Source organism: Zootoca vivipara, chromosome 15, assembly GCF_965207765.1.
Source record: "Zootoca vivipara chromosome 15, rZooViv2.hap1.1, whole genome shotgun sequence".
NCBI lineage: Eukaryota > Metazoa > Chordata > Lepidosauria > Squamata > Lacertidae > Zootoca > Zootoca vivipara.
Genome location: NC_142598.1, coordinates 5,158,616 through 5,173,855, shown reverse-complemented (window position 1 = coordinate 5,173,855; position 15,240 = coordinate 5,158,616). Strand labels below are relative to the sequence as shown.

Genomic DNA, 15,240 nt, shown 5'->3' with positions numbered 1-15,240 from the left:
GCCAGCCCTGGATGAACTACCAACAACCATCGTGTAGAAAAGACCCTAATGTGTTTTTGATATGTTACTATTTTTATTTTATTTTTAAAATATGTATACTTGAAGGCCACCTTAGTAGGATTTGTATCCTGAATGGTGGGATGTAAACAACTGCAATGAAAATAAAATAAAATAAATCTGGCACAATAGAAAGCAGTTCTATACTATCTTCCATGAAACATGACTGCACTACATGCAAGTGCAAAAAGAAGCTGTGTGGGGTTGAAACAGCACAATAGATACAGGATTACAGCTTCTTATATTTTTGCTGCATTTCTATAACTTCAGATCCTGCACTTCTATAACTTCAGATCCCTTAATAGCCAGTACGGTCTGATTTAAGCACATTGCTTACCTGTTTGGGGGAGTGGCAAACTTATTTTAACTGGCACTGTAAGGGCAGGGATGGGAGACAGGGAACTCCTATCATTCCTGGCCACCAGCCATACTTCCTGGGGCTAATGACACCTGAAGAGCTAGTTTCCCCATCCATGACTTAAGGCATGTGAACTGTTTGGCAGGTATAAACATGAAGTCCATTGGTCAATGCCTGTTTGTATGGATGAATGTGACGGTCCCCCAATCTATTTCTGGCAACTACCCAGAAGCTTCCATGCACAAAGACAGTGCAGCCCTAAACACCAGATGATGAGGGCAAGCAACAGAAGACCCATCATGCTTTACTTGTGTGCTTCAAGAGGTCTCAGACTGGCCACTTTTAGGAAACAAGCTTTAAATCTTGGCCTGATCCACCAAGGCGATTCTTAAGAGCAACTAGCCCTTTGAGAATTACTGGCATTCTACCCATACTCTTCATCAAGGCCCCCGATTAAAGGCAGCACCTCCAAGAGCAGACATATCCTGGATTTAAAGAAGCAAGGGCTTCAGAGCCGCTACCTCCAAATGTCAGTTCCCACCCAGTGCCGCCTTCTCACCTGCCGTGGAACCAGTCCTGGCAAACGTCACACTCGATCATGAAGCGGGTGACATCATAGGGCAGGCGGCAGAGACAATACACAGGGACAGAGGCCATGGTGGGACCAAGTTCAAGCAAAGGAAGACCCTCCAGGAACCGAACAACGTCAAAGCGTCCGCTATGGCAAGTTGAAGGACGCGGTCATGCTGAGGTGTGCAGGAGAGCCAGTCTTTCTTCAGCTGAGTGGGGGCTAAATTATTTCATCCCAGCCAGGCAGCCCAACTCCCCAAGCACCAACTTCCCTGCAAAATGTGCTTGTTGGATCCTTGGGATGCCCGTGGTGTCTTCTTCCTCCCCCAAAACAGCAGGGCTTGCCTGCAGGCAGTCTCTTGAACCCCAAAGTTTCAACCTGAAGTTTCATGGGCTGCTTCTGATCATCCGAAGCCCTCCAAGGCAGTCTCCCCAAGTTTGCCCCCACTCTAGGAAGGGAAACCCCCCTCGCCTTCCTGGCCTAAACTTCCCAGGTTCCTTTTTTGTTTCTTTTTTTGGGGGGGTATCACCCTTGCATCTGCTGCAGCCCCAAACTTGCCCGCTTCCTCAGTTTCTCCCCAAAGGAGATTCCCAGCTGACAAAGCCGCTGAGGGACATCGCGCTCTCCTGGGCGACCTTCGGGTCTCGCTCCTCTCGCGCCTCTCTCCGTCGGGCTCCCAAATACTCCCCACTTCCCAGCCAGGCTCCCCTTGACTCCCGGGAGGATACTGGTCCGGGGGGGGGCTTCCCTCGTCGCGGCCAGAGACGCCCTCGCCTCGCCCCAGGCCCGCAGCGGAGGCGAAGCACTGCGGACTCGCACGACTCGTCCCGGGCTTCTTTCTCCCTTCCGGGCAGGAGCGCCTAACTCCACGGCGGTGATCGAGGCCTTCTCGCGCCAAAGCGGCTGCGCTGCTTCTCGGCGACTCTAGAGGCCTCGGCGAGGCCCGGAATCCTGCTCTTGCTCCGGCTCCTCAATAAAGTTTATTCAAAACCACGGTGGGGGTGGGGGTGGGGGGTGAGACTCGAGGAGGCGCCGGCGGCCATCTTAGGAGAGGCGTAGGACGGGAAGCTTGGGAAGCCATCTTGAGAAGGGACGGAAGAGATGCCTGCGTCGTAGAGCTACGAAGGATTGGAGCTGCGCCTCTGCAGTTCCACATCTGAAAGGCGGGATAGACGCCATTCCCGTTCCTCGCGAGAGGAGCAAAGGCGACGGGAAGAGCAAAGCACCGCAAATCCTTGTTCGGCTCTTTAGCGCGGGCGCGTCGGGGCACTTCGGAACTCCCTGCCTCTTGAGATCCAGCGGGCGGTTTGGCTCTACTCTTCTCAGCGCCCGCTAAACAGCTCATTGCTTAAGCAAGCCTACCCAGCTGCTTAGGAAGTCGAGGCAATGCGAATCTGTTTCAGTATTTTTTTTAACTTTCGTACTTGCGTGTTGCTTGCCGAGTTTCGTTGCGGGAGTTGTTGATGTGGGTTTTGTTGCCTCTTTCTTTCAGATCATGTGATTTGTGTGGAAATTATTCAGTTCGTTGGTGGATTTTTTAAAAGGCTTTTATTTACTGTACTGTATACGACTACTTTTCCTATGTTGTAGTTACGTTTCATGTTTTAGCTGCCTTGAGCGCGGTTTGAACTGTGGAAAGGCAAAACGCAATTAATATGTATATGTGTTTTAAAGTAGGGTGGTGATTTTTTTTCGTTTTTATTGATGTATCTTTTTGTAAACTGCTTTGAGGGTTTTTTGCTTTTAACAATGAAGCAGTGTGTAAATCTTATAAATGATACATAAACGGGACTCTAGTGTAACTGCCGTTTGGTTGTGAAGAGAGAACTTGTGTTATCTGCAAATGTTAAGCTGCTATATCCCACCTTTCCTCCAAGGAGCTACATGGTTCCCCTCTCCCCTCGATTTTACCGTTCTATCTTTACCGCTTTGATGTTTCTTACAATCAGACAGTGTGCAAACATGAATGAATGAATGTCCACCAGGGACTCGTTGTGTTGCCAGGTGTTCTGTGAGCGAGTCCGGGGAAGAGTGCAGTGAGATGTGGCGGCTTATGCCTAGACAAAACAGTGGGTCTCCCTAGACTAGTGGTGGCCAAACTCGGCCCTCCATATGTTTTGGGACTACAATTCCCATCATCCCTGACCATTAGTTCTGTTAGCTAGGGATGATGGGAGTTGTAGTCCTAAAACATCTGGAGGGCCGAGTTTAGGCACCACTGCCCTAGACCTTTTGATGGACTACATCCCCACCATGTCTGGTCATTGGCCACCCCAGGAATGATGGGAGTTGTCAAGAGGGCCATGAGGGTCCCCTACCTGCTGCTATAGAATACCGTTTGCCTTGAATGTTGGAGTTTGAATGAAGATGGGGACATGGATAGGCCTGTTGGAGGCCTGTTGCAATATTGTAATATAGTCCACTGCAGGCCCAGCCCAAGACATTTTGGCACTTGAGGTGAACCACAAAATGGCATCCCACCGCCAGGAAATAAGGGACGAGTGAAGATTTTGTGGCTGATCCAGCCTCCAAGGAGAGTGGGCAATGTGTTCCTTGGAGGTCAGATCTGCTGCCCCGTGGATGCTGCCGCTAACTTTGGACACGTTTACATACACTATACATCATGGGTAGGCAAACTAAGGCCCGGGGGCCGGATCCGGCCCAATTGCCTTCTAAAACTGGGCCCACAGACGGTCCGGGAATTAGTGTGTTTTTAAATGAGTAGAATGTGTCCTTTTATTTAAAATGCATCTCTGGGTTATTTGTGGGGCATAGGAATTCGTCCTCCCCCCCTTCAAAATATAGTCCAGCCCCCCCCACAAGGTCTGAGGGATAGTGGGGCCCCTGCTGGAAAAGCTTGCTGACCCCTGCTATACGGTACATGTTTTAAAAGATCTGCAGTTCTGCACCACACACTTTCCTCTTCACTCAAGTAACCTGAAGTTATTTGTTCAATGGGTCTACTCCAAGTATGAATTAGATGGGCGTCGCTCCAAATGAGTGGCTGCAGGGACCATAGCTGCCAAGTTCTCCTTTTTTTTAAATGGGAAATTCCCTTATGCTGAATAGGCTTCCTCGCGAGAAAAGGGAAAACTTGGAAGCTATGGCAGGGACACCATGAAGAAACACCTGAAGTTCTGATGAGGCTGAATTATTCACTTCTGCAGCAGACACATAGCACTAAAAGTGACACGGCACCTTTCTTTCAGACCTTGTACCTTTACAAAGCTTAAAAACACAGGAGTACAAACACACCATTTATTTATTTTTTACTAAAAGAATAGAATTTATTAAGCACTGTAAGTCTCTCTCCATCATCAACAGATGAACAACGCGCCAGGATTCCACCAGCAAAAACATTCCCAAAAGACACCCAAGCTTTCTGATTGCAAACCTACTGCGAGTTTCCCCTGATTTAGAGCAACCTGTCCGAACTTACACTGATTAAAAAACCCAACAACCTATGGAGCTTGGTGTGGGGTGCAAGGATTGGGGAGATGGGGATTTGTTTATCAAGGTCGGGGTAGTAAAGATAACATTTATCCATCCACTAAGAACAGGTGTTAATATAGCATAAAAAGAAAATCCATTTAAAAAAAGAGAGAAGGGAATAATGAATTTATCCCACATAAATAAAGCATGAACTTGCAATTGACAGGGGAACACTAACAAGAAAAAAAAATCAGATTTACTCTGTTCATCAAAAATTGGTTTGTATGCTTTTTTTTCCCTTTAAAGCTAAAATCTCAGGCTAAACATTTTAAAAGGTGGTCACGGGGAGATATATATGGTAAAAATGCAACTTCCAAGGTTATTCAAAGAGGGTGTGTGAGGGGAAAGATTGGCTTAAAGTAACAACTGAGATTGAAGTTTTTACTTTTAAAATCTTACTAGGCATTTAGTTACTATCAACAAAGCATCTACCAAAATACAAGAGCAATGGTTATAAGTCAGAAAAAGTGTACATCCCGTCTGCGAGGGTAATATTATAGACAGATAAAGTGTACGTGGGAAGGGGGGTTGGTCTTTCAAAACTTGAGTCAGAAAAGAATTCTAATCTTAAAAAAAAACTAGAAAATGAGCAACGCTATCTGACTTTATGCAATGAGCGGTAAATAGCAATTAAAGACTGAAAGATCTCTAAACAGGTGTGTGTTAAGATTTCTTTTAAACAATAATTAATGGACTTACAAAAGAGATTGGTGTGGGGGTAATTGGAAGGATTAAAATTAAAAATAGAAGAACATGCATATTTAGCAAAATACATGTCAGGTAAGTTAGCTACTATAATGATTGAACTTCGGTAGTAAAATTATGCTAACAAGATTTTTTAAAAATTGTAGTTAGCTTATGATTCATCTTGCAGCTTGATCCTAATAACATTTACTTGGAAAGAAACACCATTATTTCAGTGGGCTTACACCCAAGTAAGTATACTGAGGATTTGCAGCCTAGGTTACAGTTGCGTGATAGGGGGAAATGTTGGTTCTTTGTGCCAACTGGCCACTGAGTGGCTCTGTGCCTTCCTCACAGGCTCTAGCGTACACACATTTAATCTGTGGACAGGGATACCCCTATTCCCCTCCACAAGAATTCAAGTCCCTGTCATAATGTTTGTCTGTGACTTCCCCCCAGGGACCTAAGGGCTCGCTTGTTTGTTTGTGTATGAATCCAAGGAAAGGTGGAATTCTAAACGACATCAGAAAAAGTTTAAAAGCTGCCCCTGAAAAGGCTTCAAAGTCTTTTCAAGTATTGTAAGTATATTTGGACAAAAAACCTCTTAACTGGTTGGCTAAGTTGACTAGTAGCCATCCTTGGGAATGGCTAGCCAGAGTCATATCCCGCATTACTTAGGATGGGATGAAATATTTGTAAGAGAAATGCAGGAAGTATGGGTCAGTAGGCTGGCTTTAAAAGGTCCACCCTCCACCCCCCACAAAACAATGAAGGCAGCATGCTAAAATCCATGCCTTTGATTGTATGGTTTAGATCCTTATGAAGACTTCAAGAAACATGCTTAGAGAATCTTGAATTGGAGCCTAGTACAGGAAGTTAAAAGTATTAGATTTGTTCCCACTTCAACTCATATTAAAAAGGAACCTTTCTTTATCTTAGAGGCAGTGCTATTTTTCTAGAAAAAGAGGTGCCGGAACTCACCATGAACTCCTCCCTTGTTCTCTTATAAATGGCAATGGTGCCCACCTAAGAGGGGCTGGAACTGAATTCTGGTGAGTTCTGGCTGAAAAAAAGCCCTGCTAAGAGGAAGAAAATTTGGACACAGGAACATATTTTGCCTTCCTTATGAGCATTTAAGGTCCACTGCACAGGGCAGGGGAAAGTCATATTACTTCAGTTAATTCTCAGCATCAAAGTTAGTAACATGGCAATTATTTCTAATAAACACGATCCCTACAGCTGTTGTTAATGGACCTTACTCCATTGGGGATCAATGGCTCTGAATGTGGGATGCAGATCCCGTGACTTCAAAGGAACTCTGCCAAGATTGTACCACCCAAGGATCCAGCCCTGGAGAGAGTCCAAGTGTTACACAGGCCAAATGAAAAGCAAGAACACTGCATTTGAGAGCTCTGCTCTCAAAGAATGAACCATGCAACTCAACATAATCTTTGGGTCCAACTGATGCCACAATTACCTCAGGCTCACCCTCACAAGGGAAACCTGATGCTTGTTCATGATTAGGACATTCATTTCACAAAGTTACAATCCATTCAAGCTCTACATTTTTGCGTCTTTGTCATACAATAGCTCCCACAGGCAGCACTGCAAGATGCTTGAAAAGTCCTTAATTTTACAGACAGCCTGCAATGCTAAGGTGACTAATTTCTGGAAACGTGGAGAAAAGAGGTCTCATTACAGATGCCTGAGGAATTTTATTTCTGTGAATTCTGATGCAAAGTGACCCGATCCAGACCCATTATGAATTAGAATTTAATTATCCTTAGATTTTGCATTTATCTGAATTAATGAGACACAGGCATTGTCTCAAAAAAATACCAAAATGCCTAGTTAAAATGTTTATAATAATATAATAATAATAATTTATTATTTGTACCCTGCCCATCCGGCTGGGTTTCCCCAGCCACTCTGGGCGGCTTCCAACAAAGATTAAAATACATTAAAATGTCGCACATTAAAAACTTCCCTAAGCAGGGCTGCCTTTAAAAATGTACCATATTTTTCCGTGTATAAGACTAGGTTTCCCCCCCTAAAAATAATGCCCAAAATTTGGGGACGTCTTATACATGAATCTTTCCCCATTATACAATAGATCTTTCCCATTTTCTTAAATCAGAGTCCCCCCAAAATAGGGGCGTCTTATACATGGGGGCGTATTATGGACGGAAAAATACGGTATATACAGAGTTAAAATATGTTTTTAGATACAATTTTCCATATGGATTCAAAACAAATCCAGAGTAATGCAGAAACTGAATGGAATGGATTTATGAATGAAGACACATGAAACAGACTGATCCATCCATCGCAAGGCCACGTGCTAACCTCCCCTTTTGTGCGTCTTAGGATCATGAGAAGTGTATTCAGAGTTATATCTACATTCAAGGACTGTAGCTTTCTGGTCTCACAAAAGGATCTGAATTTTGAAATCTGCACTTAAATTTTTTTGAAGTTTGCAAATCAGGGCTTCATTATTATTATTTTTAAATAATCAAACTTTCTGTTATAAAAAATAGCTATGGGGCCATCTACTGTAGTTATGGCTAGGCGCATTTGCAGAGACTGCTGGTTCCTGGCTCTATAGGCAAAAGCACCTCCAATATTAGCTTCAGATTCAAAAGCTGCAAGAAATGGGGAATCAGCACAGTTTTGCCGCAAGGTTAAATATACATAAAGCTGCTTTAAGAGTTTGAAAGAGCCCTCATTCAATAGTCAAGTATTATTTTCTCAAAGGACTTTGGCTCATCTCATTCCAACCAAAGCAGAGCCGCCCTTGCCCAACAGTCATATCCAAACTACACTTCTGATCTATGAGTACTATCAACACCAAGGAACGAAGGCTTCTCCACTTTTCCCAGAAGCAAGACTAACTTCTACAGGACTGCAAGTTTTAGAATCTTCCAGCTCAACCACAGCAGACTTATCTCAGTGCTCCCCTAGATCATTTGCACTTAGGGGTGGTGATGCCTGAATTCTTGTATCACACAAATTGCAGTCTCCAGTCTGTATATGACCAGCTCCAATTCCACATGCTGGAGCCAAACCAGTCTGGTAAGGCTTGGGGAAAAAAAGGTATTTGCTCAGCTGCAGTACATTCTGAATGATGGGGAACCGGACCTCTGAGGGCAAGAACATAGGTCAGGTTAGCTTGGCTCTTGCATCATAGCATGATGTCCATCACATGAGAGATGCTCTTTTACATTCAGTAACACTAGTGGGAATGGTAGCATTATCCAACTGCAATTAAACTAAAGTCCATAGATATGCATGAAGGGTGTTTCGTCATTCGGATTTATTATGCAAGAGAAACAAACCTAGGAATTTTCATCTACCTCTTTGGCTTTCATGCAACACTAGGCTTAAAATTAAATTCCTCAAGATTAATTATCCCCTTCCCATCATTCTCTTAAGAGATATTTTAAAGATGCATGTTGCCTGCTACCTTTTTAGCAGATAAAATCTAAAATCTTCAGATACTGAATTCTTCTACCTGTATAAATTATGCAAGTAACACACATTTTCAGTCTTATTTTGCATAATTTATTCATTTTTAAACAAGGTTTTGCCAAATTTAGCCTGGTTCTAATGGGGGAGAAGCCCTACTCTGAAAGTGAAAAACTTATCCAGCCACTCCTGCAACTTCACTGAGATTCTACCCACACACTTCCGAGGTTTATTTTAATATCCATAAAAATTAGAAAGTTTTGTTTTTAAAGACTGGGCTGCTCAAGATGCTGAATTTTGTACCCAGTATCACATTCTGTACTCCCACAGAATCACAGAATATATAAATGTTTGGAATAAGGGCTTCCCAAAACTCTCCTGTTTTTGGCTCCATTTGCACCATACGTTTATAAAGCACGGCTTCCCTCAAATTACCCCGGGAACAGTAGTTTGTTAGGGTGCCGAGGGCTGTTAGGAGACCTCAATTCACCTCACAGCTACAATTCCCAGCGTTTCCTGGCAAGAGGGGTTGTTACACCACCCTGCTTAAAGTGGTATGGTACTGTTTCAGATGTGCTGTACGGATGGGACCGCAATGGAAGAGGACTAATTTGCACCCAGTAGTCAGTAATGCCAACAGTCTGCACAGACAGACAGACAGACAGACAGACAAGTCAAATCAATCCCACCACCTAATCAATAGCTTGCCTGGTGGCACTGTTAAAAGGTTTAAAAAGGGGGCAGCAATCTGATCCAGTTTCAATTTCTCATGCACTGGAAATGTGGTGTATAAGGAAATGCATCACAGAAACCTGTGATGCAGATCCAGCTGCTCCCCTGGGCTACATGATATCATAGCAATATAGCTGCATGCTCAGAGGCCTGTGTGACTGCAGGCATGGCTCAAGCAGGCAGGCGTCTTTCTAGCTCTGGGGCAAGACCTCAGAACTGGCAATGGTTAAGTTGCTTGGAAATGTGTGCCATTGGTCAGGAGAGGAAGTCTTCCTTCCCAGCAAATACTGTCAAAGCTAAAAGCAACTGAAACACCCCCAAGAGAAAGAGAGTGTTAAATCCCTCCTCTCAAAGTCACCATTTAAAGTTGCAATCCCACTCCTCAAACTTCATATGACAACTGCATGCCCAACTGAAGAGGTTGAACAGTGTCTCATTTGTGACAGGAAGTATTATTGCGTAAGGAAGATTTACACTTACTCTTCACACCTGGGAGTAAAGTGTTTTTTCTGTTATCATAAAGCCAAACCCAGATCAGAGGGCATTCAGCGACAGGGCACAATTAAAACTTAAAACACTTCCTTGTTCTCCACCAGTTTCCCAAGACTGTTGGTTTAATCCACTTGAGGCTAAAGCTAGGGCCTTTTCTGAAAACCCTAATTCTAAAACCCTCAATACACAATTTTAAGTTCTGTCTTACTTTACAGTCATAGCATACCAATGAGAATAGGACTGAAGACGATTCAAAAAGAAATACAGCCCTGCCTACAACTGCAATGTTTCAAAATCTACACTGGGCTCTTTCTATTGCTTAATTAGAACATTTAATGCTTAATTAGGAAGCTTTAATGGTGAGGTTCATAGTTCAGACGATGCCTTTTTGCTTCCTATATACTGTAATCCCAGATCGTACACCCTTTCTAGTAAAATCATTTCTAGGAGCTGGGAAAGATCTTTCTTGAAAATTATTACTGGTAGCTGAAAATACTGTTCTTAGTGTGAGTTGGTTCATCCTGTTACCACTTTACAGAAAAAAGGGGGATTTAACACTCCAATTTGATATGCAAATATATAAACAAAAGAATGTATGTATGGGAGAATCAGGTTCTGGAAGCCTGCAATGCTGAGGTTAAACAATGCACTTACTATAGTACCGTTTATACCTACTGCATTTCTGAATTTCAAGAGTCTATCAAGATTCCAGTAGCTACAAGCCAAATTCTGCAAGGGACTTGAATGAGCAATGGATAAATTTCAATTAAATAAATATATGTAACAGATTGAGACCTATTTGGAGATCTGTAGGATAAGGATTTCTGACTCACATGTGTTTAGCAACAGCAAAACAAGTCTGTCTAACTGCTGAAATGAAGGATGTCAGATTACCAAGAGTGAATAGCTCCATTCACTTCCTGTACTCTAAATCAAGTCTGGGATATATAATTCTGAAAAGCATGTATTTTGCACCAGGGTCCTAGATCTTGATTCAACAACAAAAAACCCAAGTAGATTCCACAGTCTTGAAGTTTGATGACTCCCAACTGAAAGACTGCAAAAGGGACTGCGAAAAGGCTTAGAACTACATAGCAAGAAAAGGAGGAAGGAAGAAAAGGCAGAATGTCAACTGTGCTGAAAAACCTCTCCTGCACCCTTCCCATCCCACAACCCCTTCCAAATAAATGTCTGATGGACAAACAACAGGAAACAGACATTCCCATTATGCCCTTCTGTGAACATCTTAAGGACATCTAGCTAGTTGCCACTGGCTCTTCCATTCTCAGAAATCTTTGGTGCGTTGCACCTCCATCACAAAGGCTTCACAAAGGCTAGAAACCTGTTTTAGAAAGCTGAGCTTTACTGGAATCCTCACAAGACCCCAACAATTAAGGCTCAGACAGAGCAATTTGACACCTGTCTATTCAGAAGCAAGTCCCACTGAATTCAATGAAATGTACTCCGGCGGAGGCGGTACAGGGTTACAGGCTTAAAGCCCCAATGAAAAGGGAATTGGACAAAAGCATGGGCCATAAAGCTATCAATGGCTACTAGTCATGATCACTAGGTTGCCTCCAATAGTATCAGAGGCAGAATGAAGAGACGACCACGATTGGAGGGGGTCTTGGTGATTTATGTATACAGTATTGCAAAGCCCCCTAAAATGTGCTTCTGCTTGGATACTTTGTAGCGTTATTACCTATAAATGTGGCAAAACGTTTTTCTTTCTGGATTCCTTCCCACCCTGCTATTCAGAACAGAACTGCAAAAGAAAATGTTCCCATTTTCAATACTTATGAACAAACAGGAATTTCTAATACTTGGGGAGTTTGGTTTTCAGCTGCTTTGAACAACAATAATTTTACAAGATAGGAAAGGTTCCCCACTGGGGTGCAGGGTAGGTGGGTGAGAATCAAGCTGCCTTTAAGAGCTTGCGATCCAAATTACCTTCCTGCACTTTAAGTCAGTGCCCCCTCCAACCTTTGGAAACCCTTCCTTGCTTCCTAAAATCTTGCCTGGTTCCCCAGCTATACAGGCCATCCTCTTGCCCAACTGCTCTAGATGTCAACCTAAAAAGAGCATTGCCCTCTCCCAACTGTTGGCTACAGAGTTCTCACTAGAGCCTCTGATACAGAGAGGAGGTGACTTTTTCTAGCAGCTGTAGGTCACACCCCACCCTAGAGGTCCAGCACTTGCAAGCACCTGAAGGAATCTTTCAGCCCCTTGGAAGATCCCAACACACAGTATGAACACCACGCTGTAGGCCTTAGGCACATTTTAACTGCCCTTTTATGTTCAGAAAGAGATTCCCGAGTGGGTGACAGGGCAGATTCCCCTCCCACCTTTTCCCAAAGACTCCTGTTGTTGCTTCCAAGCAACTGAAATTCAAACGTATTCCATCCCTGAACATTTAGGCTGCATCCAGCTATCAAGGTTAGTAGACATTTACAAAACTGACATCCCATACTCCTTGGGAGGAAGGGCAGGTTGCAAACTTAATAAATAACTAATAAATAAACTTCTGCCCATGGATTTGTCGAAAGCCCTTGTCAAAAGGATCTACAGCAGCGACCATCACCATACCTTGTGGCAGTTAATTTCATATGCTCATTATGCATCGTTAGGAAGTATTTTCTTTTGCCTTTACTGATCATGGTCAAGGAGGCAGAAATAGCCATCAAGACATTTTTTCTGGCCAACTGTTTTTCATCTGTTCCTCTTATGGTAGAAACTCAGGTGGGGGATTCAGCCTACTGGAGGATTGATTGATTGATTGATTGATAGCAGAAGGCAGAAATGAAAATCAACAATCTAGTAATTGAGGCACATGCCATGGATGATGTCAGAAATCAGACTGCATGGATGTATGCAGCTGGAAAATTGGTTAGAGTTCTCTTTTCAACAGAACTATAATCCTGCTCACCCAAACTCCCACCTCAGTTATACGATTCTTCACTTTAAAACCACCCATTTTATCCATTCTATATAAGCAAAACTGTGTGTACTCTGCACTAAAAACAACAACCAGACAGTTTCAGTACAGTCTCTCTTGTGCCATATATGTATGTGTGAGAACTGGATTATTTTTGCAGTTACATTGGTACCTCGGGTTATGAACTTGATTCGTTCCGGAGGTCCGTTCTTAACCCAAAACTGTTCTTAACCTGAGGCGTGCTTTTGCTAATGGGGCCTCCCGCTGCCATTCTCATCCTGGGCCAAAGTTCTCAACCCGAGGTACTACTTCTGGGCTAGCAGAGTTTGTAACCCAAAGTGTTTGTAACCCGAAAGGTTTGTAACCCAAGGTATCACTGTATTCAGCTTCCCAAGAGAACTGTAAGATGGCATTGGACATGGATGGGATGAAGGGGGCAGAAAGGAATGGTGTGAGACGGGGGGATGGGGGGGGAGATACCAGCAACAAGAGAAGCAGTGGCGGTTGTGCAAGGCCCTAAAACCTCCCCAGCCATCTCACAAACACACTGAAAACCCTGACTAGCTCTTCTAAGAAACCCTTTGAAAACATTCCCCTATTAAATATCAGTGGGTTTTTTTGTTTTGTTTTTAAAAATATAGTTGTTGCTTTGAAACCAAAAGCTGTGATTTGAGAACGCCAAACCCTGCACTGATTTCCAGATTGTTTGCTGAAACTGCAGGGTGCACACAACTCAGCCTATAGAACGGTAAATCGCTTGAACCGCTTTATGTTCTCCTGGGCTACCCTTCCCTCTCTGCCCCACAAGGCTCTGGGTCGGTTTGATACTTTTGACTTCCAGCCTCCCCACCACCCTCCCCATGGCAACGGGGTGACAATCCACCCTTAGCCCCAAACCCCTTTACAGCCCCAGCCCTATTTGTTTGCTCACAGTCCTGGAATTGTAACAGTAAGTGCTCGTCCGCTTGAAGGATAAGAAGTTTTCTGTCTGATATCAGGAGGCCTGGTTCATCCGCCCCAGCAGCCCTGTTAGCAGCGCCAACTGCTGGCCACTGGAGACACAGGTCCTTTAATTCACAAAGAACGCATAGCACATTTCAGAACGCAAGTTGTCTCCCAGGAACGTTTTCACCCTTTCCGGGCTTGCCACGTTCATATTTATATATAGCTCTATGCACGTTATATATAAATATAATCTCTCTCTCTCTTTCTCTCTTATATATAATAAAAAGCACAAGCTGACCGCTATACACACTTGGGAGTATAAGGTGCAGTAGCTGTGCTGCTCTGTCTCTCTCTCTTTTAAAAATCATTGTCTTTTCCTACACCCCCCCCCCAAAAAAACACCTTCGCTCCATGCTGTTTGCCACCACCACCACCCCTCCAAGCAACACTGCTGTTTGGCCTGCTGGTGGGGGAGCTGGCAAGAAATTAACAAGGCAGGCAGGAAAAATCTGCCCCATTTTAAAATAAAACCTTGCCAGCTTTTTCTCCTTTAAAAAATATCCCATTCCCCAAATCCAGAATTACCATAAATCTTGCACCCTAAAAACAACCCCCCCTATAAAATTAAAAAAAAATCAAAACAAATTCAAATAATTTTTTTAAAAGGAAAAAAAATGCCGCCCTTTTGGATCCGATTGGCACGATGGCGAATTCAAGGGGCAGAGAGCAAAAAGCGCTGGTGTGGTCATCGAAGGTGGGAGAAGAGCCCCAAGCCACCCCATGTCACTCCACCACCCTCCAGGGCTGCATCTGCTACTCACAGGGAAGAAGAAGCACCCATGACACAAACCCTCCAAATGCGAGTTGTCAAGAAAGCTCTGCTCCTGGACCTCCCCACCACTTAACCATTCTCACCAGCTCAAATGTTTCCATTCTGGGGATTTGCAGAAGTGTTGTATCTTCCCCCCGCCCCACTAGTTGGTAACACCATGACACTTCTCTTCACCGCCCCACTGCCAACCAATCGGACCCACAGCGGCGTCCATTCACTCCTCTTTCTGCAGAGCTGGGAAGGAAAGCTTGTTCTCCGGGCACCGTTCAGGATCCCCACTCAGCGTCCCGAAGAACGGGCTGTTGTTATTGCATGAGTCAGCGTCTCTGGCTAAGGCACAAGGTGATGTGGCTGAGGGGCAGGCTCCAACCCCTGGGTCCTCGCCCACCGTGGGGGTGGTACCCCCATTCCCATTCACCTGGGACTGAGGATGGCTGCTGCTGCTGCTGTTGTTGGTGCCACCATTGTTGTTATTGTTGAACTCTGGTGTCTTGGCAGTTCCTTCCGTAGAGCCCTGGCAAGTACAAGAGGAGGCCTTTAGCGGGGGTTGGAGTTGGAAAAGCTAAATAGAACACCCAGGTCCTGGGATATTGACTAGAGCCAGGCATCCCCAAACTGCGGCCCTCCAGATGTTTTGGCCTACAACTCCCTGACCCCTAGCTAACAGGACCAGTGGT

At 44.2% G+C, this 15,240-nt stretch overlaps 2 protein-coding genes across 3 annotated transcripts in view; both read right to left on the bottom strand.

Moving 5' to 3' along the window:
* PHF8 (PHD finger protein 8) overlaps positions 1-4,094 on the bottom strand; it is a 28,735-nt gene extending 24,641 nt beyond the window's left edge. For both annotated transcript variants that reach the window (XM_035097488.3, XM_035097489.3), the window contains exon 1: positions 975-4,094. In XM_035097488.3, the coding sequence (XP_034953379.3) occupies positions 975-1,072 (98 nt within the window). In that variant the 5' untranslated portion in view covers positions 1,073-4,094. The remainder of the gene's footprint in view (positions 1-974) is intronic.
* Positions 4,095-4,230: 136 nt separating this feature from the next.
* FAM120C (family with sequence similarity 120 member C) overlaps positions 4,231-15,240 on the bottom strand; it is a 34,630-nt gene continuing 23,620 nt past the window's right edge. Inside the window, exon 16 of the mRNA XM_035097491.3 lies at positions 4,231-15,077. Coding sequence (XP_034953382.1) covers positions 14,778-15,077 — 300 coding nt within the window. The 3' untranslated portion in view covers positions 4,231-14,777. The remainder of the gene's footprint in view (positions 15,078-15,240) is intronic.